This window comes from Amaranthus tricolor, chromosome 17, assembly GCF_026212465.1.
Source record: "Amaranthus tricolor cultivar Red isolate AtriRed21 chromosome 17, ASM2621246v1, whole genome shotgun sequence".
Classification (NCBI taxonomy): domain Eukaryota; kingdom Viridiplantae; phylum Streptophyta; class Magnoliopsida; order Caryophyllales; family Amaranthaceae; genus Amaranthus; species Amaranthus tricolor.
In genome coordinates, this window is record NC_080063.1 from 7,236,528 (window position 1) to 7,263,555 (window position 27,028).

The 27,028-nt window shown below is 32.7% G+C and overlaps 2 protein-coding genes across 2 annotated transcripts; one reads left to right on the forward strand and one right to left on the reverse strand.

The window, feature by feature from the left end:
* Positions 1-15,333, forward strand: LOC130804472 (ABC transporter G family member 22). Its single transcript, XM_057668914.1, has 11 exons — positions 1-131; positions 1,284-1,696; positions 10,598-10,668; positions 11,744-11,979; positions 12,077-12,232; positions 12,322-12,505; positions 12,631-12,939; positions 13,431-13,718; positions 13,802-14,086; positions 14,181-14,288; positions 14,775-15,333. The coding sequence occupies exons 2-11, from the start codon at positions 1,300-1,302 to the stop codon at positions 14,985-14,987; spliced, it is 2,247 nt and encodes a 748-aa protein (XP_057524897.1). The 5' UTR covers positions 1-131; positions 1,284-1,299; the 3' UTR covers positions 14,988-15,333.
* On the reverse strand, positions 15,331-26,191 carry LOC130804473 (prolycopene isomerase, chloroplastic). Its single transcript, XM_057668915.1, has 14 exons — positions 25,623-26,191; positions 20,066-20,272; positions 19,875-19,974; positions 19,497-19,579; positions 19,340-19,396; positions 19,114-19,266; positions 18,929-19,007; positions 18,683-18,831; positions 18,472-18,606; positions 18,166-18,279; positions 17,750-17,860; positions 17,539-17,647; positions 16,322-16,465; positions 15,331-15,640 (listed from the first exon to the last, which is right to left on the reverse strand). The coding sequence occupies exons 1-13, from the start codon at positions 26,157-26,159 to the stop codon at positions 16,392-16,394; spliced, it is 1,908 nt and encodes a 635-aa protein (XP_057524898.1). The 5' UTR covers positions 26,160-26,191; the 3' UTR covers positions 15,331-15,640; positions 16,322-16,391.
* Positions 26,192-27,028: the final 837 nt, after the last annotated feature.

Genomic DNA, 27,028 nt, shown 5'->3' on the forward strand with positions numbered 1-27,028 from the left:
CTTGAGTTCTTCATTGAATTTGCCCCTTCAAGCAAATCACCTCCCTTCTCTCTCTCTCTCTTCTCCTTCACCAATAAATCTCTTCTTCCTTTTAAGGAACTCTGGCTCCTTCAATATTCTGCAAACACAAGGTATTCTACTCCCTTCATTTAAAGCATTTAATAATATTATGTCTTAATTAGTCAAAATCTTCATAAAATATCAATATATATTTCTAAGTTTCTCAATGTTGTTAAAAACAAGTCTTACTTTCAGTTTTCATTTATTTATTATATGTAATCATCACATGTTGGATGACTTAATTATATGTTTATCATATAAATTCAATATTATTATTTACTTGCATGGCAAACTCTCTTTCTACTCCAAATGGGAATTTTCTTAATTTTCTTTTATATAAATTATGATCTCTCGAACAACTGTAATTCTGATTTATCATTTCTCCAATCTTATTACATGAACCAAATATGCTAATCTTTCTATATCCACTCATCTTCAAAATTCGCAAGCAAAATTCTAATTAAAATTAATTAGTCTATTTTTGCTTTTAAATTATTTGCAAATAATACTCTCAACGTACACTTGCTAATTGACTCAAAATATTCAACTATTATTTAATTTTATATACCCGGGATACTTAACCATATATACACTACACATTATTTTCAATCGGCTGTTTTTGGTATTTTGAATCAATGAACAATACTTGAAAATGTACAAAGTTAAGTATTTTACTTCCTCTTATTCACTCTAAACATCTCATTTTCTCATTTTCTTATTTAGTGAAGTCATCGTAAATGTCTTATTTCTATTTTGGGTATGTTAACTTTATCAAAATACTTTTTTCTTTCACATGTGGTCCCATTTAACCACCTAAAAAATGGTGAAAAGTCAAATGAAATACGTTAGGATGAAGAGGAGGGAGTAATACTTAGATATACAAGTTTAAATAATAGTTGGAGGTATTGTGAGTTAAATGAGCAATAGTTGAGAGTATTATTTACTAATTTTCCTTATATTTCTACACTGTAATATGATATTTAACACACAAATTCTTGTAAGGGACGGTCTCTTTAAAAGACCATTTCTAATTGGACCGACACATTATGTATTTTTAAAATATTGTATATAGGCATTAAGGATATGGTAAGTAGGCATTAAGGATCATATAAGTAGACATTGAAAATACGATAAGTAGGTATTAATCTTTAATGGGTTGGATTTAAGATAACTCTCTCAAGAAACTAGCTATATTTAACGCTATCCTTTCTCCAAATTCCTAGATATCCAGACCCAGTGATGGACAAGGTGAACTCAACGATTGGCCTAGTACGGACAAAATCCGATCAGCTAGTTGAAACAGTGGCGGCAGCCATGGCAGCGATGAAATCCTCGCCGTCGACCGACGGGACATCCAACGCCGCCATGGGGCCAACAGCAGAAGGTTCTAGAAAATCAAGCCGTAGAATAACTTCACCAGGAGGAACAAGGAACAGTAGCAGCAGACACTACAACAGTCACATAAGGAAGACAAGAAGCGCTCAGTTAAAACTAGACATTGATGATCTTAGCAATGGTGCGGCACTCAGTCGAGCCTCAAGTGCTAGCTTGGGTCTCTCTTTCTCCTTCACTGGCTTCAATCTTCCTCCTGAAGATATTGCTGATTCTAAGCCTTTTAGTGATGATGATGACATTCGTAAGTACTACTTAATTCCTCCGTATTTATCACTTTTTTTGGAAAAATTACAAAATACTATCTAATCTATAGCGCTTTTTGTAAAAATTTTCATAATCTATTTTTTTTTTTTTGCAAAAAATCTATAGATTAGGTAATTTTTTGTAATTTTTTTTTTTTATAGTTTAACAATACTTGTGTTATTTTTATCATTGACAAAAAGTAACTAAACAGTTCTCTATTTTATCCCTACTTAATCTTCACTCATTAGAATATCATAAATAGACAAAAATACATTAAAAGTAATTTTTCTGAATTCTTGTATCAACGTGCAAATTATTCAGAGCAGAGGTAGTATCTTAATTTCTAATTTTGAAGGATTGCATGATAATAAACTCAATTATACTTCGTATTATGATAATAAATTATATTAATTCAATTCTTGGTATTTTGATAATAAACTCAAAATACATTCAGTTATCATTTAACTCAATAAAGTTTTAGTATTATAATAATAAATTATATTAATTCTAGAAATAAAACGCATTTGAATAACTCTGAAATCAATAAAAAATAATCATCTCAAATCAATTATATTAATAGTTAAATTTATTAGCATCGAATTTCCATTTAGAATTCTAGTTTTATTTATTTTAGTGGCTTTTTTAAATTAAATAATTAATCAATTATTATTTATTTGCTAATAATAAATTAACGTGAATTATGAATTTTTATCCAAGAAAAGAAAATAGGTGAAAAAAGTATGCTGGAACATACTATCAATCTTTTAGGTGACAGCTTGTGCATGGTATGACAAAGACTAGCTACTACCATTAGGATTTTACAAAAAATAAATAAATAAATAAATAAATAAAATAAAAAAGCTAATTTATTTTCCCACTTATTTTATTTTATTTTATTTTGTATACAAGTAGAATATTCATACTTTTTCCCTTTAGGTGGGTGAAGCCAACAACATTATCTTTTTCACTACTTATACTTTTTAAAGTAATTATAATTGGAATAAAACATATATAGAAGAGATTAAGGTTTTCCTAATGAGAAAATTAATCATGTTAATCATAAAGTTAGCCATCTTGTTGCTTAGAAATTAATGCCTAGAAATTAAGTTTGACGTTACAACGTTTAGGAATTTATATGAAAAGGGCGTATTTTATATTGTACATGCAATAAGAAATTGAGAGTTAATATAGTTTCTACTTGATTTTGAAATTTCATAAATAATAAATTTTATAAAATACGAAAAATTCATAAATTATTAATTGTCTAGATAATAGTTTAATTATATAATTGTTTTATTGGAACTTTTTTTCATTTTCTATCTTTTTGGTGTGTGTAAATAACTTGTACTTCTAATTAAAAGGCATGTAAAATCAAATAGTGATGAAAGTTGATGTTTTTAAAAATATTCATAAAAGAAAAAATCTTTATAATTTAACATTAAAATTGAGAAGCCATAAATATTCGTAAGAAATTGCTACTAATAGGGATATTTCTCTTCATAACATATTACTTTACAATATATCAATATTAATAATAACCTTATAAGCACAAGCATATACAAAGTATTTTATAATTTTAAGTAAGAAAGATATCTAATTGGCTAAAGTAGATGATAACGATTATAAAAGTTGGAGTACTAGGCAATTGGTGGGCAGCAATATTTGATCATAAATTTGTAATTAAAGAAAGTCCTTTTTAGTGATTAATAAACTTTTCTTTTCTATCAATATTAATTCGACTAAAGACGTTATCAAAGTATGATTTAAATTATATAACTAATTATTTCTTGATTTTTAATTAAAGATAGTTTATTGAAAAAAATAAATTGAAAAAGTTACGATGTATTTGCAGTAAAACATGTGTATAAAGAAAATTATATATATATATATATATATATATATATATATATATATATATATATATATATATATATATATATATATATATATATATTAAAAAATTAAATAGATGCTAATGATAAGCTTACCATATTTTCTATGTTTATATTGTAAATTGTAACTATAAATATTTTTAAAACTATTAACACATGATTAATTCTCTTCAAATATATTATTTTATATTTCATTTTCATTTTTCACATATATATGTATATTTTTTGACTTTGTTTTTTATATAATCAACCAAGGATTTTATATGTTTCACTTTTTTTTTAGAAAATAAGCTAAAAAGCTATTTGATTGTCACGTGGCTAATTAATTTATATTTTAGAGTATGGTATGATTTAGTTTTGTGGGTGATATTAAATCACAAAGCACAATTTTGTGATTGGTTTTTTAATGTCCTAAAAAAAAACCCTACAGTATTCGACTAAAGTGGAGGTCATGTTAATTAGTAGCTCAAACGCTTTTGTGGTATTTCTATCCAATCTTAAATATTATAATGAGTAATAATTAAAAAAATTCGACAAAAACATATTTTACGATGGACGAATAATATTACAATGTAAAGCCGTTAGGCCCGTTACTGTTTAGCTTTGGTGCGCAGCTTAGTAAAATCAGAGTATTACCTAAAGTCATCTTGAATATTTATGTAAATTTTTTTTTTTGAAAATAAATATTTAGATAAAGTTATGATAAGAGTAATCCCAAGTTTATATTATATTAATTAGTTTAAATTCTAATGAAAAAAGAGAAAAATCTATTAATTTAGAAAATATTTTTTAAAAATAATTCTATTATTGCTTAAAGACGCCACAAAAATAAAAATATATCAAAAATATGCTAATATAATGGGATCCTTTAAAATTGAGAGCTCCAAACAAGTGCTTTTAAAACCTGTCTTAAACTATAATACTATAATGTGTTTGACAAATGTATAACACTATAATGTGTTTAGCAAATGGCTAATAATTGATAGTTGATAATTAATAGCTGATTACAATGGTTGATTTGATCAATTAATTTCATCAACTACTTTGACCAACTAATTTTAACATAACAGTGGAAAAAAACTTGTATTATTAACTGATTTATGACAATAAGTTTCAGTCAACTAATTAATCAAACACTAGCTAGTATTAAATAATCACAAATTCTTATGAGAGACGGAGAACGTCTCTAATTGAGTCGACCCATTATATATTTTTTTTAGAATATTGTAAATAGGCATTAAGAATGATATAAGTAAACATTTAAGATATAGAAAGTAGGTATTAAGGATAATGTAAATAAACATTAAGAATACGGTAAGTACGCATTAATCTTTAATAGATTGAGCATGAAAAACGTCTCTCAAAGAGACAATCTCTTAATAGACTAGCTGTTAAACAATTTGACTAATAATCAACTTGTACTTAAATAAGTTGAAAATATCGAATAATCTATTTTGCCAAACATGATAGAGTTAGACTATAGTACAATGTTTGGTAAATGAAAGGCTAGTCCAAATTTATATTGTTTGATGTTAAAGAATGGAGTGAGAGTAATACATAAAGGAAAGTAAAGGAAGGAAGAGGTTGATGGGAAGCCACCAAACACGAAAGGCCATCACTTTGCTTTAATGTGAAATAAGCAATTACAATTACAATTACTAGGCCAACTAAGACTGGGAGGAGGGCCCCATTGTTGTGGACGTTAATCTAAAATAAACCTATCCAGATTACAGCAACAAAACTGGTGGTTCTCTTTCTTCCCTCTTTTAACGTTCACTCGATCACTTCTGGCCAACAATTTCTAAGTTTCTACATGGATCACTCAAATTTTTTTAAATATTTTATATATTAGATAATACTCCTATATGCATACTTCTCTTTTTATGTCACGTAATATGAAATTTCTTTTCTTATAATTTCCCAATAATAGTCCTCAATGGCTACAAACGGTGTAAATTAGCAAATTTAAAAGGACTGAGGAGTAAATAATTATTAAACCTAATATTTTAAAACATAAAATAGAGTAAAGATATCAAATCACATTTGGGTAGAGTTTGAGTCATGTCAACTATTTTTATTAGGATTATTAACACTTAAAATAAATTTAAATAAATAATGTAAAACAGAATTGATAAGAAGTCAAAAATAAAAATACGTTTGAAATCTATAATAACGTATAAGATATATTAATTCAGCTAATTTTCATCTGTAAATACATAAGAATCTCAAATAAATTCATTTATACTATAAGTTTTGTCATTGATCTGAGCCTAAGTTCTATAAATTTATTTAAAACTATTAGATTTTATGTTTAGAGCTTGTAATACTTGATCCCTAAAAAAAAAAGTGGTTGATTTGCAAAACAAAATAAAACCTAGGAGTAGCAAAGAATATTGTAAATGAAAGAAGCAGCCATGAGCATGGGGCATGGGCCACAAGAGATAGTGGTGTTTGTTTTCCTCCTCAAGTGGTTAGTCATACTCATGAGCATCACCGTTAGAATTTAGTATTGACTTGGACATCTCTTTGCCTATCCCATATTTCTATATTTTCCATGCTTCTTCTTCTTTGACTTACGTCACATATACTAACTTTTCTTAATTCTATAAGTACTTCTATTCGTTAAAAATTAATTATTGGCTGTTAATTAGTAATTAAGTAGTTAAAAAGTTAAATTTTAATGAAAAAATTTATTTTTAGTTGGCATGTTTTGTATGAGACCGTCTCACAATGAGACAACCTCAAAACAAATAGCTTATAACTTAAAAGTTTCCATTATTCGGCTATTTAACCCAAATATGAGATATGTCTCATAGTGAAACTGTCTCATTCAAGAATGTGTGATTTTTAATTGGTTTTTATTTTTAGTTTAAAAGTCATTTTAATAAATATTGCCAGAAACTATCCCCAGCAGCTAGCAAGTGAGCATATAAAAACAGTGTGATTGTTAGTATTTGTATAAAGTGATTAATTGAGGTTTACTACGCTGTAATGTCTGTATTCTCCAAGTGGTTGTACATAAAACAAAGGTTGACCTTATCCTGAAATGTTGGTAGAAATCATCCCCAGCAGCCAGCCTGACTTTTTTGTTTTTTTGTTTTTCATAAAAAAATTCAAACCTACTAAATTATGAAATTATCATCATCATATTCAGTGTATGCTTTCTACAGATATTCAGAAACAGATTCGATAATCCGATGTTTACCCAACTTAGTAGCCTAACCCGACTTGACCCGACATTATCATACCCAGTATATCACTCACCACTTTCTTTAATTTCATTCTTACTTTTTAGTTCTATATTAATTTTATTTATTCACACAATCCATTCCCTAATTATTTATTATTAAATATTCATCTTCTCTCCAAAAAGTACTCTCTTAATTTGTCTGTGATGCTAATTCTGAGGAACAAAGTAGTATGCACATCTCTCGTTCCTTTCTAGTTGGAGCAAAATGAGAGTAGTAGATAAAAACAAAGCCGTCTTAAAAAATTTGGAGGCTCTATGCATAACTTTTATTTTGCACCTTATTAATAATAAATATATTTATTCTATTAATAATCTTAACATATTTTTTTATTTATTTTTTCACATACGAGAGAAAAAAGGGTCGTATGCGATCGATCACCTTACACACTCTCAAAGACTCCTCTAGATAAAAAGTCATAAAATAAGACATGCCCATTAAGATGATCAGGTCGTATACCACGTTCAAAGACCGTACTTACTATTGCATGAAGTGATATCATTACTTCATGCAACAGTAAATAAGGTCGTTGAAAGTGATATGCCCCATTTCATGCAAACAACCAACATGGAGCTACTAATTAAATAGGATTAATAATAACTAGTCGTCTTGAAATTAATCCTAATAAATAATAATAATAATAATAATAATAATAATAATAATAATAATAATAATAATAATAATAATAATAATAATAATAATAATAATAATAATAATGTTTCGGTAATAAAACGAGGAAGTGGAAAACACTTGAAACACTGTAAGTGGAAGCGTTATCAGGAGCGGCAATTCGTGGAAGGAAGCGACTTGAATTCCTGCGAAACAACACGTTAGCCTTGTCCGGGGGTGATCTCCCGGAAAACCCCTCTGACGCTCAAGTTAGAACGTGGATATGATAATATGTAATAAGTGATTATAAACTGAATGCAAGATATAGCGGTTGATGTTACAGAATTTTGGTAGGCTAATGGAGTTGAAAAGGAAGTAGAGAACAAATAAGGCTCTTGTAGATGATTTTTCAGATGATCCCTTCCCTTCTGATGTTGGCCTCTATTTATGGTGGTAAAGAAAGGAGTTATCTCAGAGAAGAAGGTGGATTATCATGGGCAATAGTGGGCGGTTATTAGCACAGAGTAAGGAGAACCATAAGATGAGGGAAGAGTGGGGAGTTGAGTCAACTTGATGGTTATTTCCTTAGGGGAAGTTAGGGTTTTTGGGAAGTTACCTATCAGAAGGGAGTTAGGGCATTTAGAGGTAACTAGCCCATGGGCCATTTAAGGAAGATGAGGAATTTAGAAAAAAGGCCGTTGACCGAAAGTCAAAGTCAACACGAAAGGTCAAAGGGTAATAAGGTAATATGACGTTAATAATTTAAACAAATAAATAAGTTAGATAAATGATACCATGACAAATAATAATAATAATAATAATAATAATAATAATAATAATAATAATAATAATAATAATAATAATAATAATACAGTTGGTAATAAAGACAATGGAATACTATTAATAACACTTGTAGAATTAAAACATTTCAGACGTCCACTCAACTTAGATTTGATTCAAATGTCACAAAACTAACAAGCAGATCCAATCTTCTAGACTATCCAACATTACTTATAATATAACCAAGCTGTATCAGCCCCAGGTGGGTCTTATTTTATTTATTTTTTTATGGATCATATAATTAAGCATTATCCATATTATTATTATCCTTTTAATTTCCTGATATCTATTTTCATTATTCCTTTGTTTTGATAAGGCTAAATCCTATCATTACACCATTACTCCTACTACTACTACTCTAAGCTCTACCCAATATCACATATTTGATCAGATGGTTCGGTTTCTTTGAACAAGTATTAAAGAGAGTTGACGTGTTTTTAAAGTAAATATGGATTTTTAATAATAAATAATTAAATAAAGAGAATAAATTGTGTTGATGAAATTAAAAGAAAATTAAAATATATGGATGAGATTAAAAGAAAGTGGTGCATCATTATTCTAAAATAGAAGTAACGCAAAATGAATGGAATAAATCGAAATAACAATCATTGCTATATGAGTAGATTAAATGGAGTATTTGTACTTTCTACTTGCAAATTGCAATTTAGAAAAACAAATTCCATTCCTTAAAACTAATTTTGTAGAAGTAGTTCCTGAAGAAACACTTTTCAGAAACAGAATTGTTTGACCTTATTTTTTAAAACATGAGTTTAGAGAAATTACAGAAATAATTTTTGTTATTTTTTTTTTCTACTTTAATTTGTCGATATTTGAGTTTTTTGAGCAATCCTGTATAATTAAAAATAACTAAAATTATATAATTGACAATGTCATTAAATTAAATGACTAGTATATATTGCAAAAATAAATAGATATCAGTATAGGCATCAAGTAATTTGATTGGTATCCATTACAACATAACATAATAAAGAGTTTAGCCTATACAACAAATTTATGCAGGATTACATGTTTTAGAATGAGATCTAGTTGTAAGTGAAACAAATCATTTATGATGGAGACAATAAATAGGTTCTAAGACTACAAATACTTTGTCCGTCCTATTCAATTTGCACTAATTATCTTTCTGATCCATTTTACTTAATATGAATCATTTTTATTTTTCGACAATGGTCCAATACTTTTGTTTAATCCCATCAATACATTTTAAGTCTTTTTTAATTTTATCCACACAGTTTATTTATTACCATTATATACTTTTTTTCTTAAAGATATTCTCAATTTTTCTTTGATTCAATTCTAATGGGACAAGTTTCAATTAAGCATCAAAGTTGTAGCTCCCATCAAAAACTAGCATTGTACATCCCAATATATTATCCATCAAACATTATCTACGTGCAATAACAATCAATTATACAAATACATAGACCTTGAATTGCATATTACATCCCAATATATAATCTATGAAGCATGAAATTCTCAATACAAAATTTTGCAATTACCCTGAAATTATTGACAGAGGTTGTCTTTGTGGGAGGGCGAAATTGCAAAGTTGGTGGTGGTGGAGCTTCATAGTCCATATTCCATTTGAGAAAGTAGGCCAAACACACACTTAATTGTATTATTCAAAGGAGTTTGATGGGAGTTGGAGGTTAGGGATGGTAAATTGGTAACTAATGTATTATGAAGTAGACTAGATAGTATGAATGGATTAAAAAAGGGTTAGAAATAGTGTTATAATGATATTGTTATAATTGATAGATAAAAATTGTATAGTAGTAGTATAAAAAAATATAGTAGTAACTAAAATAAAATAACTCAAAAAGTAATACTCCCTCTATTTTCAAATGTTCTTCTTATTTATTTTTTTTTCATAGATCCCAATGCAAACTTTAAAATCAAATAATTTTAATTGTAAAGTTTTAAAAATTCTAAAAAGTTGATATTTAAAAAGTATATACTGAGACGAATCTAACAAGATCCTATATGAATATGTTTTTTCTTATAGATTGATGAGAAGTCGTGGTCAGTTTTTAACAATAAAATTGTAAATTCTATTTGAAAAGAACATATTAAAATAGAGGAACTAGTTAGTTGGCTTTTAATTTTTGACTTTTTGGTAAGTCAAAATGTTGTTTGTTGGTATTTTTTCTAATAAATAGCCAACAGTCAATACTTAAGTTTATCAAATTATGACTTATCCAACTAGTTTGCTAAACAAAAACAGTCAACACTTTCAGCTAGTTTATGGCTGAGTTTAGTTTAAAAGAAAACGGTTTTTGATTGTTACAGCTGAAGATATTGAAGCAGGACCGCGAAAGAAGAGGATCGAAGCAGAACCAACTTGGCCTATCTGTTTGAAGGTATAACAACATTTATAACAACACTATATATCTATGTTGCAGGCAACCCTTTTTCTCGATGTTTGCTGTAAAATATCTGCAACCGAGCATCAATCGATTTCATGAAGTTGAACTGTTGATCGTCATTAGCGTATATTTGATTGAGAAAACGACATAGATTGAGTCACTTACTACCTATCTATCTGAACAGGCCCCGGGTTGGTTGAAGGTTTTAGCTACCACACTCATCAGCGGAATCCCATTGCATTGAACATGGTTTAAGTACATCATGCTCAGGTTCAGTCTTGTACAGATCTTGTTTTGTATGACAGTATGTACAAGACATCTAATTCCCCTTTCCTCGCGAAATATTACTATCAAACAACTACTCGTCAACAAAATTGAATATCATGGGTGTGTCTAGTGGTTGACGGCTTTTCCTTTCACCCTTATGACAAGGGTTCAATTCTCAGCATTACCCGATCAAATAGAAAAAAAGCCAGAACAAATTTCTCATTAATAGACGGGTAGACAATGGTAAGGAAGAGAGGAGTAGCCAAGCAAAATTGGGAAGGAGAATTCATGTGGATGACCATTAAGACTGATCTATTGATTTATGAAATAGATAACCTTTTAAAACTAAAACTATGTTTGGATGGAGGAAAAGAAAGGAGAGGAATTTAAAGGGAAATGATTTCCTTTGTTTGGATAAAAGTTTTAGAGAAGGAGGGATTTGAAAGGAAGAGAAATAGAGGGACAAATGTCCCTAATTTTGTTAATAACCAAATCCTTCCAAGATGAACTTGTTAAGTAGACAATTGTTTATATTCAAACTTTTTTTAAAGCTTTCATTAATATTCAGCTATAGTGTGTATTATTATTGATAGTATTTAATTTATTAAGAATTTGTATACTTTATTTTCCTTTCATTTCCCTTCAGTTTCCTCCTTGTCCAAACAATTCCCTCCTAAAATCTTATCCAAACAGTGTAAGTGTTTGAGATTATTGTCGTTGTTGTAATTAATTAATAATGTGTAAGAATATGTTGATTATGATGGAATATTAATGTAACGTGATTATGCATGACATGTTGCAGTTCAAAGAAGTGACATACAAGGTTATTCTTAAAGGAGTGACTTCTTCTGAAGAGAAGGAAATCTTACATGGGATCACAGGTTCAGTAGATCCAGGAGAAGTTCTTGCTCTCATGGGACCTTCAGGAAGTGGAAAAACGACGCTACTGAACGTGCTTGGAGGAAGGCTAAGTCAGCACAAAACCGGTGGTTCCGTCACTTACAATGATGAACCTTACTCAAAGTACCTGAAAAGCAGGCAAGTATATAAAAAAATCGATTCACAAATCAGATTAATACTTTTATTTATCAGATATTCAAGTTTGAAGACATGTTTAACCCAATGATGGTCACAGGATCGGGTTTGTAACTCAAGATGATGTTCTTTATCCGCATCTTACTGTACGAGAAACGCTGACATTCGCTGCATACCTACGTCTGCCAAAAACGTTAACCAAACAGCAAAAGAAACAACGAGCTTTGGATGTTATCGGTGAGCTAGGTTTAGAAAGGTAGGCTCCATTTCGAGACTTTAAGAAACAATGTGTGAATTTCTTAAACCAATGCCTTATCGGAGAAAAACTAAGTAAACATGTTGCAGGTGTCAGGACACTATGATAGGTGGTTCGTTTGTTCGTGGAGTTTCGGGAGGAGAAAGAAAGAGAGTTTGTATCGGGAATGAGATCTTAATCAACCCGTCCCTTCTCTTCCTAGATGAACCGACATCAGGCTTGGATTCCACAACCGCATTAAGGATCATCCAGCTATTGCATGATATAGCTGAGGTAACAAATCAAAAAATGCTAATCATACTTCCAAATATTCAATTACTAGTTATAGAATAATTTCGAATATAGATCGGAAATACTTTCTATAAACTCATCTCTTATTTGGTTCCCGACTGATGCAGGATGGAAAGACAGTCATAACTACAATCCACCAACCATCAAGCAGACTATTCCACAAGTTCGACAAATTGATACTTCTAGGAAAAGGAAGCTTACTTTATTTTGGAAAGGCGTCACAAGCGATAGAGTATTTCTCTTCTATTGGGTGTAGCCCTTTGATATCGATGAACCCTGCAGAGTTCCTGTTAGACCTTGCTAATGGGAACTTGAATGATGTAACTGTACCCTCTGAATTAGAAGATAAAGTCCATATCGACATTCCAGAAACTGACAGAACTAATGGTAAACCTTTTGCAGCAGTAATCCATGAGGTGAGTCATTCATGCTTCTTGTATAATATACTAAACAACCTAGTCGAAAAGTAGCAATTGTATCTTTTGCTATTAGTTACTCCTCCGTCTCTTTGAATTTGCTACAATCTGCAAATCAAAGTGAGTGTTATTTTGGATAGAGTGTAGCAAATTTAAAGTGACAGAATAAGTATTGTACATACAGAGAACATAAACAAAGATTTCTAAAGATAAAAGGTAGCCGATGCAAATAATATACCTCCATTATTGGAAGTGGAGATTAGAAATACGAAATTTTCTTTTTTTGATCGGTGGTAAGGTTGAAAAATCCCTTATAGCTAAAGAGGAAGAGGGAATTTATGTTTGATATAGGTGGTGGGAATCGAACCCTTGTCACAGAAGTGAAAGAGAAAGGTTTTGACCGACCTGCTTTCTTAATGGAAATAAGTAACTTAGAAAGAGACTATTATCCAGTATCAAAGAATTCATTTCATGTTCAAATTTCATTACAGTATCTGGTGGAGTCCTACGAATCACGTGTCGCACAGAAGGAAAAGAAGAAGCTGGTATCTAATGAAACAAATGATAAAGATTTCAAGTCACTAAAGTCATTCGCAAAGCGAGAATGGGGAGCAAGCTGGTGGCAACAATATTCCATTTTATTTAGGAGAGGAATCAAAGAGCGACGACATGAGTATTTTAGTTGGCTGCGGGTAACCCAAGTTTTGGCCACTGCCGTTGTGCTCGGATTGCTCTGGTGGCATTCTGATACCAAAACTGAAAAGGGTCTAGAGGATCAGGTATACTCCTATTCCTTTTCGAAATCATCAAATTATAAGTTTCGTAGGAAATTTATTACTTACCGGATTATGTTCTTCCACAGGCAGGACTCCTATTCTTTATTGGGGTCTTTTGGGGTTTCTTTCCAGTCTTCACAGCAATTTTCGCGTTTCCTCAAGAAAGAGCCATGCTTCAGAAAGAAAGAGCAGCGGACATGTATAGATTAAGTGCCTATTTTCTTGCAAGGACGACAAGTGACCTTCCGCTTGACCTTGTCCTTCCAGTTCTCTTTCTGCTGGTAGTCTACTTCATGGCCGGCCTAAGGCTTGACGCTGTCACATTTATTCTAACAGTGCTGACAGTTTTCCTTTGCATTGTAGCTGCCCAGGTAATTCATTTCAACCATTTCTTCTACAAATTCACTACATAATTTGTTAGGGTAAGTATTAAGTAGAACAACAAATAACCAACTGTAATAACAGGGACTTGGACTGGCGATAGGTGCTTCGTTAATGGATATAAAGAAGGCAACCACTCTTGGCTCTGTAACTGTAATGACCTTCATGTTGGCTGGTGGTTACTTCGTAAAGGTAAACAAGACAATGATATTCAATAACTGGAAGTTATTCTCTGAGTACAAAAAAATGCAACTTATGAAGGACAGAAATAAGATTCTATTACTATAATTCTGAAATATCACCCAACACTATTTTGATAAGTGTAAGCTCTGACCTACTTTACACACACCCATATACTCATGTCGAACATGGGTACAGTAGATGTTCAAGTGGTCTGAGTATCAAGCAGCGTAACATGATTCGCCAGCAAATTCGCTTTTTGAATTTGCAATTCGCTCAAATTTTCCCAAGAATAGCCCAAAACAGACCATAATTCGCTTTTTTCGATTTGCGATTCGGGAGGAGATTAGCGAATCATGTGACAATGGTATTAAGGGTTGAGGGTCAAGGACCCCACAGGGATCCTTCAAATAAAATGATGAGTCAAAGTAACATAAATAAATAACATACTATAGCAATTTCATGAATGAAAAAATACTAATGATTGCACTTCTACAGAAAGTTCCGGTATTCATAGCCTGGCTCCGTTATCTCTCCTTCAACTACCACACCTATCGGCTACTTCTCAAAGTACATTATGAGCATCACATTCAAACCACAAGTTGGATGAAATTTGACAGCGGCTTGGAGGAAGTTAGTGCTCTGATTGCCATGGTCTTTGGCTACAGACTACTAGCATACATATTCCTAAGGAGAATGCGGCTTCAGTAATCAGTGATTAGCTATATCCCCCAATACATACATCGGATTACGAGCAAGGCACGAGCTTCCTCTTTTTTACTGGACTTCAGCAGCCAGTTGCCACAGTCAGAGTTAAGGATAAGCGAAATGCAACCTACCAGAGGCTTATCAAACTGCAGCTGTCCAATGTGTGTGGAGATATTGTGCAAAATATCTTGATATAAGTGTTTTTCTATTGATCTAAGCCTTAATTTTTCAGCTTTATTCCAAGAATTATTGTTAGTGTATTTTAAACAGTGTAAAGAGCTTCAAGTGAAGGAAAACAGAGAGCTAATTCAGTGAAAACAAGCCAAAATTCAAGTACTGTAGTAAATTGGAAGTCATAGCAGTAAAGTTTTTCTATAACAAAAGCAACAATGAATTATCTTCTTCAGGTTACATGTATAATCCAGTATGCTATGCAAATTTGTGTACCATTTATACACCAGATACAATAAATGCATCAGTTTTAAAAAAAAATACTTGGCCAATATTTTCACCAGGACTTGAGTAGTCTCTGTATGCAGATTATGCAATGTACACAATATTTACGCTTCACCTACTTGAGAACTCAGGCCATTGTCTTAAACCAACAAAGAAAGCGAAGGAGAGCAGCGTCAATATAAGGGAGGGCTTCTCTATCCCTGCATCGGAAAAAAGAAAGTTAGGGAAATCCGAATTTTTATTACTGATTTGGAGAAGGCATATAATAAAGTGTCAAAGGAAAATCATAGAGAGCTATGGAAAAGAAAGGTATGTCAAGTATATGTGTATCATCCAAGATATGTATGAGGAACTACAAGCCACTGATACAGCATGTGGATAAGTTACTGAAGATTTTCCAATCGCGATGGTTCGCTTTGAAGTTTGAACCCGTTTGTGTTCATTGGTCCTAAATGAGATGATAATAAGGCCTATCTAGGGAAGTTCATTGTACATGTTCGTTCGCCGACTATATTATATAAGAGGATGAAACTATAGCTACAATCAGATGAAGAGGCAGTCTTAGAATCAAAATGGTATAAACTAAGCCTAAATAAGACCAAGTATGTAGAATGCTGTTTTGACGCATATTGTCATTGCAAAGGTGTTGTGTAAAGTTGGATAAAAAGGACAACACTCAAAGTATTTCATGTACAAGGTTCAATTATCAAAAGAACTAAGATATTGATCAACATGTAAAGCATAGAATTCGAGAGATTCAAATGGAGAGTTAGACCAGAATATTATGCAACCAAGGCGTGCCACTAAGGTTAAAAAAATTCAACCAAATAGTTTTATATAAAAAAAAAATCTTGGCACTGAAAAACCCCAAAAAATTTCACCTTGCTCGAACAATTTCTGTATGCAGACCATGCGAAGCACCAAATATCCATGCTTCACCTACTTGAAAATTCAGGCCAATGTCCTAAACCAATGAAGTAGGCGAAGGAGAGCAGCATCTAATATAGGAGAGGACTTCTCTATCCCTGCATACACGAGAAAAAGTCAGGGAAATGCAATTTTTTATCACACCAAAAAAAGATTCATTTTACCCCTCATGCAGAAGCATTATAATATAGTCTAATCCTAATATGACAATATAAAGTAGTAGAATGAACGAAGAAATGTAGGTTATCCGTGTATTCTATCATATTTAGGAGAATTGTTTTGCCGTTGACACCTTTATAATGCATGTTTTGGATTTTCCCCTTTATTATTAAATTTCCCCACCATAGTAATACCAACACTTAAAACGTTACCACCAATTGACATTTTTTGTCATATAAGTACTTGGATTGTCATGCCACCCCCTTGTTTCACCCATTGCAGATTTTCAACTCGGTTTTTCTTTCATTTTTTCATTCAACCCTACGCCTCCACCATCAAATTCTCAACAACCAAATTTCCCTTTTCCATTACGTCTAATTCTCTCCCATCCATCACCGTCAACTACTGCAATTACACATCTCTTTCACATCTTTCTCACCCTGGAAAATCTCTTTTCCTCTAAGAGCCATCTCAAACAATCTCTTGTAAATCTCCAAAACCCTGTATTTTGTCGAGTTTTTGCAATGTTCTGAAAATAAATAAATAGTCAACACTTAATTGTATTCAAATCATCATTAGTGACATGTTTTCCAAGCTTCTAAAAGGTGAGTATTGATCTAGTAATGTCAAGCTACAATTAAACATGCTTGACAGTCTAATATGAAAACAGAGTCTCAAATTTTGTTTTCGGGAAAATATTGTTTTATATAAGCAAAATCAAACCGTTCCTTGGTAATTGGTTTTAAATTACCTATCTAGGTAGCTGAGCTTACAATTTGCATCTCAATTTCTGAAGTCCTTTTCCTTAATTTCATGTCTTACATTTATTATTTTCAAATGTTAATTTCATTAGTCATAACCTTGCCAATATTGGTGTTGTTAAATCCTATACTTGCATTGTTTGTATAAGGTAGGAAAAACCAAAACATGCATTATAAAAGGTGGTAATAGCCATAAACACCATTAAGATACAGACTAGGAATAAAACTACGTCAGCCTACAAAAAACTTACCAATATCAGCAGCCACTCTATGAGCACACATAATTCCTGAAAAAGCAACAGCTATGACCCCTTGCCCTGGAAAACAGCTATCACCAACACAGTAAAGACCGTCTATAGCCTGCATATTTGACAACGGAAAATCCTGTTCACCGATCACGATCCAGGTGAAAGAAATGAAAAAACATTAAAGTATCAAACCCATTAACTTTCTTCTACCCACAGTAGTATTGAATGGCATTCCCAATAAGCCTTTAGGAACAGAGCGTGGCATAGGTCCGTATGTGCCATTATCACGCGCCAAGTAACGCCTGTGCGTTTTTGGAGAACCAACCTGCAACGACAATTAATAACATCAAATTTGAAAAACTGTCATTCACAGCCTTTTCGAGTATTTCAATCCCTAATCAATCTCGTGATGCACGCCATTCACAGCCTTTTTATTTTTTTTCACCACACCATTTGAAACACAGTTAATCTCCCAGCAGAAGGAAGGTTATAGGCAGGAATGGGCAATATTGACAAACATCATCATAAGAAGCAAAAGATAGAGAGAGCGGACGGTAGACAGATGATAATGTCACGTCCACTGCCCTGAATTCAGGAAATTACAGAACACATGTTTTCTGCAAACAATACCTCCTTAAACAATATGGAAGATTTAAGTCCTGGAAATAGTTTACTTTCTAATCTGCTTATAATTTCATCAGCAATAAGCTCCTTCTTTTTGTTGTAGTCTGCTGGAGATAGTCCCTGAAACATCACAATCTTAAATAAAAAACATATCCCAAACACTTAACAAATATTAAGGTTTCAAAACATTCTAGAACTTGGTTCCATAAGAAATTACATAATGTAAAAAATTTAAAAGCCAAAAACTAAAGTCAAATTGTCATAATGTAATCTAGACCAAATAACATATAATTTACATAATTATGAGTGCACCTGCCAGTCGTCAATGGAGGAAGTTGTAAATATATGGAGAATGTGATGCCCACTGGGAGCCAATGAAGAGTCAAGAATGGTAGGAATGCTCAAAAAGATACTTCCATAAGGCTCCTCCAAATTTTTCCAGTCACTCTTCATGAAAAAATAACAACGCTGTCAATTGATTTACTCTTGAAACAATTCATAGATATTGAATTCAAGTAAGCACCTCAAGAACAAAGTGGTGGCAATCTGTATCTGGAGGCAAGACTTCAGCCTTGACTCCCATGTGTATAGAAAGAAAGGATGGAGCCTTGACATATAATTTCTGAAAATCCTCCTCTTCTTTTGGAAGTTTTTCGGATTTCAAAAGCTTGCCTGCAGTGCAAGACATCCACTAATGTGAGTAATAATAAAAACCGCAAAAAACCAACGAATTGAACATGGAAATGCAGCTCCCTTTACCCAAACTTACCAAAGGTGTCCCATCTAGTAGCATTTGATATAATGGTTCTGGCATAAATTTCTCTTCCGTCCGAAAGCCTCACACCAACCTGTAGTATTACATAAGGAGTATAAGCAGGATGCAGATTTCTACGAAGCCTATTAAATCTTGGTCCATTGCAAACTATCATATATCCTGAGCCAACAGGAACTTACAGCCTTTCCATTCTCCAAAATAATTTCTTTCACGTTTGACTTGTAACGTATTTTGCTCCCTTGATCAATCAGACCTTGAGCAAGGGATTTTGCAATTCTACCAACGCCGCCAATGGGGTAGTTGATCCCACCAAAATGCCTATCACACAAAACCTATCATAAAGAATGTTAAATGAATAAGCTAAGAAATAAAAACTGAAAGGAAACAGAGAATGAAATATCTTACCATACTTGCATTTATCATAGGAGTTTGCATAGCATTAACAGTACTGACAATGAAACACTGAAGCAGATAATCAGATTTTATGATCAGTTCAAAATATTATTCATGTTAAAGCACAACAATGACTAGCACTTTCAGATGAAAGAGTAATTTGAGTTACCTCCGCATCTATGAAGGACAACAATTGGGGATCTTTGATGTGTTTACGAGCAATTGCTCCAGCGTTTTGAGGCAAATAATAGGCTGCACAGGCAAATAGCAAACATTCCATGTTTTATAGTTCGCAAGAAAATGACTATGCCTACAAGCTAAGAACAGTTTAAACATTATTCTTAGTTACTTACCACTTAATCTACACTTCACCAATAATCATCATACTATTACCTGATTATAGTTCTAGCTTGGCAAGAAATTCTCTATCTTTCAAGAGATGGGATAATTTCTCAACTTAAAAAGCCACCCAAACTCACCCAGGTCAACCTAGCATTATCTTCCAAATATAATGATATTGTAGTTAGCATCTAAAGTAAGTGCTTACCAAGGGTTAAACATTCGATGGGCTTCTGGAAAAACTGCCCGAAAAGGTAGATTGGTTCCTCAAGAGACTTCAGCTCCAATGAGTTTAGGGCATTGAAAATCTATGAAACTCATGATATCAATAACAACAATGGTCGATAAAGGAGAAAACCAAGTTCAAGAGAAGCTACAGAGGCATAAGTCAAAACTGACCTTCCAGCACTCCCCATAAAATTTTAAAATCCCTTCCTTCTCATGGGGAAAATTGGTAGTCAGTTCACGGATAAAGTCATTATACTCCCTGTGCACTCGAACTGAAAGGTTATTTGGGAGATGAAAATGAACAGTGGTTGGGTCTGGTATGACTTCCATCTTACATCCAACGGCAGCTAATGATTGGGTGATTAAGTTCAAATTACCCTGTCCACAACCAAGCCAGTGAAACAGAGTAAGACATGGTAAACTGTGATACAGAAAAGCAAAAAATATAGAAGGTAAATATGCTATTAAAATTGTAAGATTTTATAAAGCTACAGCTTCATTATATTCACATAAAGGACACACAGCTGAATTGATATGAACTTATTGGAAACTATCTGAATTTGTTGTAATATTTGATAACTTATGTGTGAACTCATAGGAACAAACTTTTCAAAACATACATATACGAATTTGTCTCTGAACATATAAGAACAACTTTTTGAAACATATTAGAACTTGTTAATGATATTATTGGGACTTAAACACCTTGTGTGAAGCTAATACTATAAGGTAAAAGAACAAATTTTTTTAAGACATATAAGAACTTTTTAAAACGTATAAAAACTTGTCTGTGAACTTATGGGAACAAAATTTTGAAACATACAAGAACTTATTTGTGATCTTATTGGAACTTTACAGACCTTACCTGCCTCATCCAAAAAACTAATAATACCTCTACCATTTAACAAGGTGAGACTTGTAAATTTAAGCAACAACATCTAGATGATTATCCAAGATATTGGTGCTCAGACTAAGCGCATGAAAGTAATAGAATAAGATCAAGAAATTATATTTTGACCAATTGTATTCCTTTTCAGAAAATATTTTGTGCCTGTGTACTTAAAACAAAAGAAATGAAATGAGCTATTCCAAAATTCAGAGTTATATGACCGTTTTTTGACCCCTCCTTTCCCTTAGAAAACAATCATCACTTTCTGCCATGCTTTTCTCTGGACTCATAATTATCATTTACTATTGTTCCAGCTCCTCTCCAACACACACCATTTTCAGTTCTTTTCTCTCTAATTTGACTGAAAAATTGAAAAAATAGGCGGGTGAAGTTAGTGCCAATGTGGTGATGTTATATGTTTCCTACCCAAAGTTGGATCATGAATTTGGTAAAAAATAGTCATGGCTGATGCAGGATGTGTTGTGGTGCATAAGGGATTAAAAACAATTGTTAAATAACTAATTAAACTCCCATGACATTGCCCATCAACGATAGTGATGGGTTATGAACTTGTGATGAATGGTAGTGGTCAAGGCATGTGAATGTATCAATGAATCTTGAAAATTGGCTATTTCTCTCCTCTCTCCTCTAGATTATCTTGGGTGACATTAATAACAACGTGAGAGATCAAGTAACATGGAGATGACCCTTGCATGAAGGAGGGGATGAGTGACTACGTCTTATACAGAGAGAAGAAAAAAACAAATCAAGGTAACTCAAACAACCTCACAAAGCAATAATGAAAAATTAACAATACAATACAAACATAGAGATACGGAACAACCTATTTCCTATCTGTTATCAGAAGCTCAAAACAGTTAAACTAAACAGGCTCTGAAACCTTATTCATCACAATTTACAGCCCTAAAAACCAATCTAGTTTTACTTCTGGAATAAACCTTAGCATTAATATGATGGCTACCACAAAGAACCCGTATCAATTGAGGAATGAAAAAAGGTTCAGAGGTTGGTATTCTCTAAAAACTAATTTGGAAAATGCTTATAAGTTTGAGTGAGACTCTGTTCTCACTTAACTTTCAAGAATCTACTTTGACTACCATACTTATACCATCAAGCAAATCATGATTAGCCACCACAATCAAAGCTTAGAAGACAGATGAGCAAGGAGTATCTACATTCTATAGAATTTAGTATAGGCATAAGATAAGATGACCCTCTTTTCCCCATACATCTTTATTTCATGCCTCGAGTAACTTTCTTCTAGCATTCACCATTTTCTTGAAGTAGGTGACTGGACTTCTTTCTCTGTGAGGATAAGAGGACATATAATGACGCATCTCCCCTTCGGTAATCACCTAATTCTCCTTGGAGAAGCTAGTGAACAGAACCCCATGTCTTCAATTCCTCCTGACAACTTCAAAGATAATGACCAGTCAATTAATGATCAGAAAAGTAATCTCCTCTTCTCTCCTAACTCCCATCTCATGCAGGGCATTTCTCTGAATCACTCAATGTTATCATTTATAGGATTTAGAGATCCATCTTTACTTCCCCTCCTTGGAGAAAAGTATCTCCTTGGGACAAGTAGGACTTTGTAGTTACAAAAATTAAGCTTGCCAGATGGAAAGCAATTATCCACTCAAGCTGCCAAGCTGCTCTCATCGAGGACAGTGTATTACCTGCAGCATATGCAGTGAGCCTTTCCTAATTCTCAAAAAGTTCAACAGCATTAATATTTGAATTTTCTGGGAAGGGGAGAATCAAAGACAGAGATGCAGTCATGCAACAATATCATTGGACAAGGACCGTAGAACTAACGAAGATGGGGGACCTTGGAATTAGAAAGTCTTTTTATTTGAATATATCCAATAACTAGACAATATTAAAAATTAAACGATTACAACGACTACGCCGCAGACCATTCAAAAGAAGTGTAAGCGCATGATTGACTAGATCACTAGACCCTTTAGCTTTTAAGGAGTCTCCTTTGGCAATGCACCCAAAATTCAGGTGGGGAAGAGTGAGCATGAAATGTCTAATATTTTGGGAGAGTTATTGTAAAATTAAACACTGCTGGAAGAAAGCCTTGAGACCCCTAATATCAGATGATTGTAACCTAATATCCACACCCACTTAGGCCCAATGTCAATTAACATTCCTTCAAGCATCTCTAAGGAGGTGTTTGAATTGACAAAAAAATGTTCCTTATAAACACTTAGTTCTCCATTGTTCAATTTTGATGGATAACTCTTTTAGGAGAAAAGGATAATTGGTCACCTCCATTTTAGACAAAAAATGATTTATATTAGGATGGAAACTCTATTCCCTTTAGTTCTTTATTATTTTTCTCCCAACAAAACATTGGAAAATGGAAAGAATAACTTCATGGAAACTGATTTCTGTCGAACCAAAACAGCCACCAAAACTATGGAGCCTCCATCAACCTGACTTCCTTTGAGTCTTCTAATTAACAAAAGGAAGAGACTCCACTGATCCCAAAAGATATAGTTTTGCATTTCGACCAAAACAAAGACATGAATATTGGATCCTTAGTAGTGAATCAGAGATAGTATTCCTACCAAAATTGTTCTGGCTTCTGTAAATACGATTTGCTTCTTCTAAGTATTCATTTCAGTGTTACCTAACTCCCTACCTAATTTGTTGGCTATCACTATGTTTGAATAACAATTTTGGAGAGAAAAGAAAGGGAGGGAATGGGAAGGAAGGGAAGAGAAATGGAAGGGAAATAGATTTTGTTTGTATAGGAGGGAATGGAAGGGAAAGGAAGGGAGATGGGAGTTTTCCCTTCAAATATTTCCAACTTTGGAGAGATTGGAACCTTAACAAAAAGTATCCATTAAATCCTTCCAATTGTCTTTCCTTCATCCCTTCCCTTCCATTTTGGAATCCAAACAAGAGATTCTTTCTCCCTCCAAATCCCTCCCCTTCCTTTCCCTCAATTTCCTTCCATCCAAACACACCCTATAGGAATACACAATTCACCCAAAATGTCCCAAACTTGGCCCAAAATCACTTTATTTGGCTTGTTCTAATTTGCAATTCACAAGAGCTTCCGTGAACGAAAAAACACAAAACATTTCATCTCCTCAGGTCCTAAGACTGTCATAACACTAACAAAATCTGAATAAAATTCCAACACCCCACCTCACCTTGGTGTAAAGTTTGCCTTAAAATGTACAATTGCACAAATTTTGGCATCCCAATTCACATATTTTGTATCTTAGTTCATAAGGGATATAATAAATCAGAAAGCACAAGTTTCATGAATGTTTTCTGAACATCAACTATAAACCATTTCTGTTTCATAGGCCTGTGGAAGGAACAAACAGCCACAAGAATTAGCTTTAAGCGTCTGCCTCCCCCCCCAACACCCCACCTCACCCTGGTGTAAAGTTTGCCTTAAAAATGTACAATTGCACAAATTTTGGCATCCCAATTCACATATTTTGTATCTTAGTTCATAAGGGATGTAATAAATCAGAAAGCACAAGTTTCATGAATGTTTTCTGAACATCAACAATAAACCATTTCTGTTTCGTAGGCCTGTGGAAGGAACAAACAGCCACAAGAATTAGCTTTAAGCGTCTACCTCTCCCCCCCCCCCCCCCCCCCGAATGTACAATTGCACAAATTTTGGCATCCCAATTCACATATTTTGTATCTTAGTTCATAAGGGATATAAGAGCCTCCCCCCCCCCCCCCCCCACAAGGTAGAATGTAAACCTAACTGAAAACAATATTTCAGTATGTAAATAAAGTACATTGACATCGAAATAAGGAATCACTGAAACCATGTCAATAATATCAAGGAATAGCACATAAAAAAATTTTCTACGGTTATCATGTTCATAACAATTCCTTTGGTATGTTGCTCTTGACTAGTCAAAACGTGTAACATAATAATATCTTTAGCACAAGCATAGTGCAAAAATGCAGTAACGGTTACGTTTATGGTATCGACACGGTGATGCGATAACGGGCAATAATGGAGTTAGAGTAACGTAAAAATCAGCCAAAAGCATGACGGCCCAAAACATGATTTTTTTCACCCCTTTACAATGCGGAAAATATCGGGTATGGTTGGAGAGCTTATTGGGAATAATGATACACTTAAAAATGGTAGGAACTACACATAAAAGTTCATCTATATCTAATTTAGATTATAATTTTTTTTCATATTATCGGGGTATGGTTGGAGACTCCCTTACATGCAAGGGAAAAGGAAAATAAATCCTTTTGTAACTAGTGAGAATCAAACCCTTGTCACAAGGGTGAAAGGAAAAACGTTCAATCATAGGCCAACCCATTCTCATAACTAATTTAGATTATTGATTACACAAAAATCACTGAACTTCAAAGAAACTCTTATTGTCTAATTAATAGAGATTGTTAATATTTTCTCACAGCATATGAGCATCAGTAGCAATCTCAAATGGACAAAGGGAGTATGCATTACTATCTTTGAGTTAGAAACAACAACCACGAGCAATCACGGGTTCGTATCTATATAAATAACAATAAAATACTATCATATACAGTTGACTATTTAGTATATAATGGATAAAAACTACCAAAATATATTAAATTTTTTTAAATACAGTAAACAATACAAGATACTCTTCTTACATAAAAATATGAATGACTGCTGCAACTAGCAACTAGCAACTACAACATAGAAGTATAATATCACTATATCAGCAAAATTAGTTATTATCAATCCTTATACTTCTAAATAACCCAACACAAATACTAAACCAAATCATAAATTGAATAGACAAAGAATAAAAGAACAGTAACCTTGTCACTGAAGCCAAACATTACAGAAGAACCCACATCAAATGTATATCCAGCTCTCTCATAAAACCCAGAACTGCCTCCAGGGATCACATACTTCTCCAAAACCAAAACTTTAGCTCCCTTCACAGCCAGTTGTGTTGCTGCAACTAACCCACCAATACCAGACCCAATTACAATAGCATCATAATTCTCCGTCTCTTCGACTTCGCCGCCTTTGGTATTCACTGCTTCATCTACATTCATTACTGCTTTGGACCTTCCCTTACTTTCCACTTTTCTCCTATGAAACCCATCAAAACCAAATCCAAATTTCACACAATTTACACAATGATCCCTGAAATTGAGTTTGGGGATACCAGGGAAGCGATTAGAAAAGTGAGAACTGGAAAGCGGCTTAGAATCAAAGTGGGTAGTTGAAAATTTAATGGGATAACAAGTGAATTTTGGTCTGGTGTGAGAAGATGTGTAGGAGTGGAGCAAATTGTTGGTGGTGAATGTGAGAGAAATTGGGGATGAACAGCAAGTGAGAGACTGCATTGTGATTTGTGAAGAAAGGTACTGGAAATTGGAAATGTCCCAAATTTGGATTAGTTTTTTTTTTTTTTTTTTTTTTTGTCAAAACCAGTGAAATTTTAAAATCTACAATTTTTACTTTTTTTTTTTTGGGTAACATAAAAAATCGAACGCCAATTAGTGTAATCAAAAATTGAAAAAAAAAAAATTCCAAATTGGATGATGGGTTGATGGAGCGAGAAAATGTGAAAAAAATAAGATTATTTAACAATTTTATTTTAAAAATAAGCTTCGTGAAAACTTTATTCCTAAAATAAGCATTCGTACATCCAAACCTAGACTTAGTGCAATGTCGTTGTTACTAACAGCGAAATAAAATAAATAAATAAATAAATAAAATTAGTAAAGCCTCAAGTCGCTGTTACTAACAGCGACTTTAAGGTTGACTGGTCAACTTCTTAATCTCGTAGGTTGGAATAAGGAAGTAACTGAAATGAGGAAGAAGAAGGAGAACTGGAAACTTAAAACGCATTAAGTCGCTGTTAAACAGCGACTTGAGGCTTTATTAATTTTTTTTATAATTTTTTTTTTTAAATTCGCTGTTAGTAACAGCGACATTACACCAAGCCTAGGTTTGAATGTACAAACGCTTATTTTGAGAATAAAGTTTTCACAAAGCATCTTATTTTCTTCACTTTTTCGATGGAGTGATGGCTTTGAGAGTTGATTCACACTGTCCACTATTATTTAGGAGTATTTTTTAATAAGATCACTGAGAAATATTTTAGAAAGCTATCCTCTTCTTTTTTTTCAAAAGTTGTTCTTGTAAGAAATATTTATGAAAACCAAAATATATAATGCTTTTTATATAATAAATAAATTATTTTATCAAA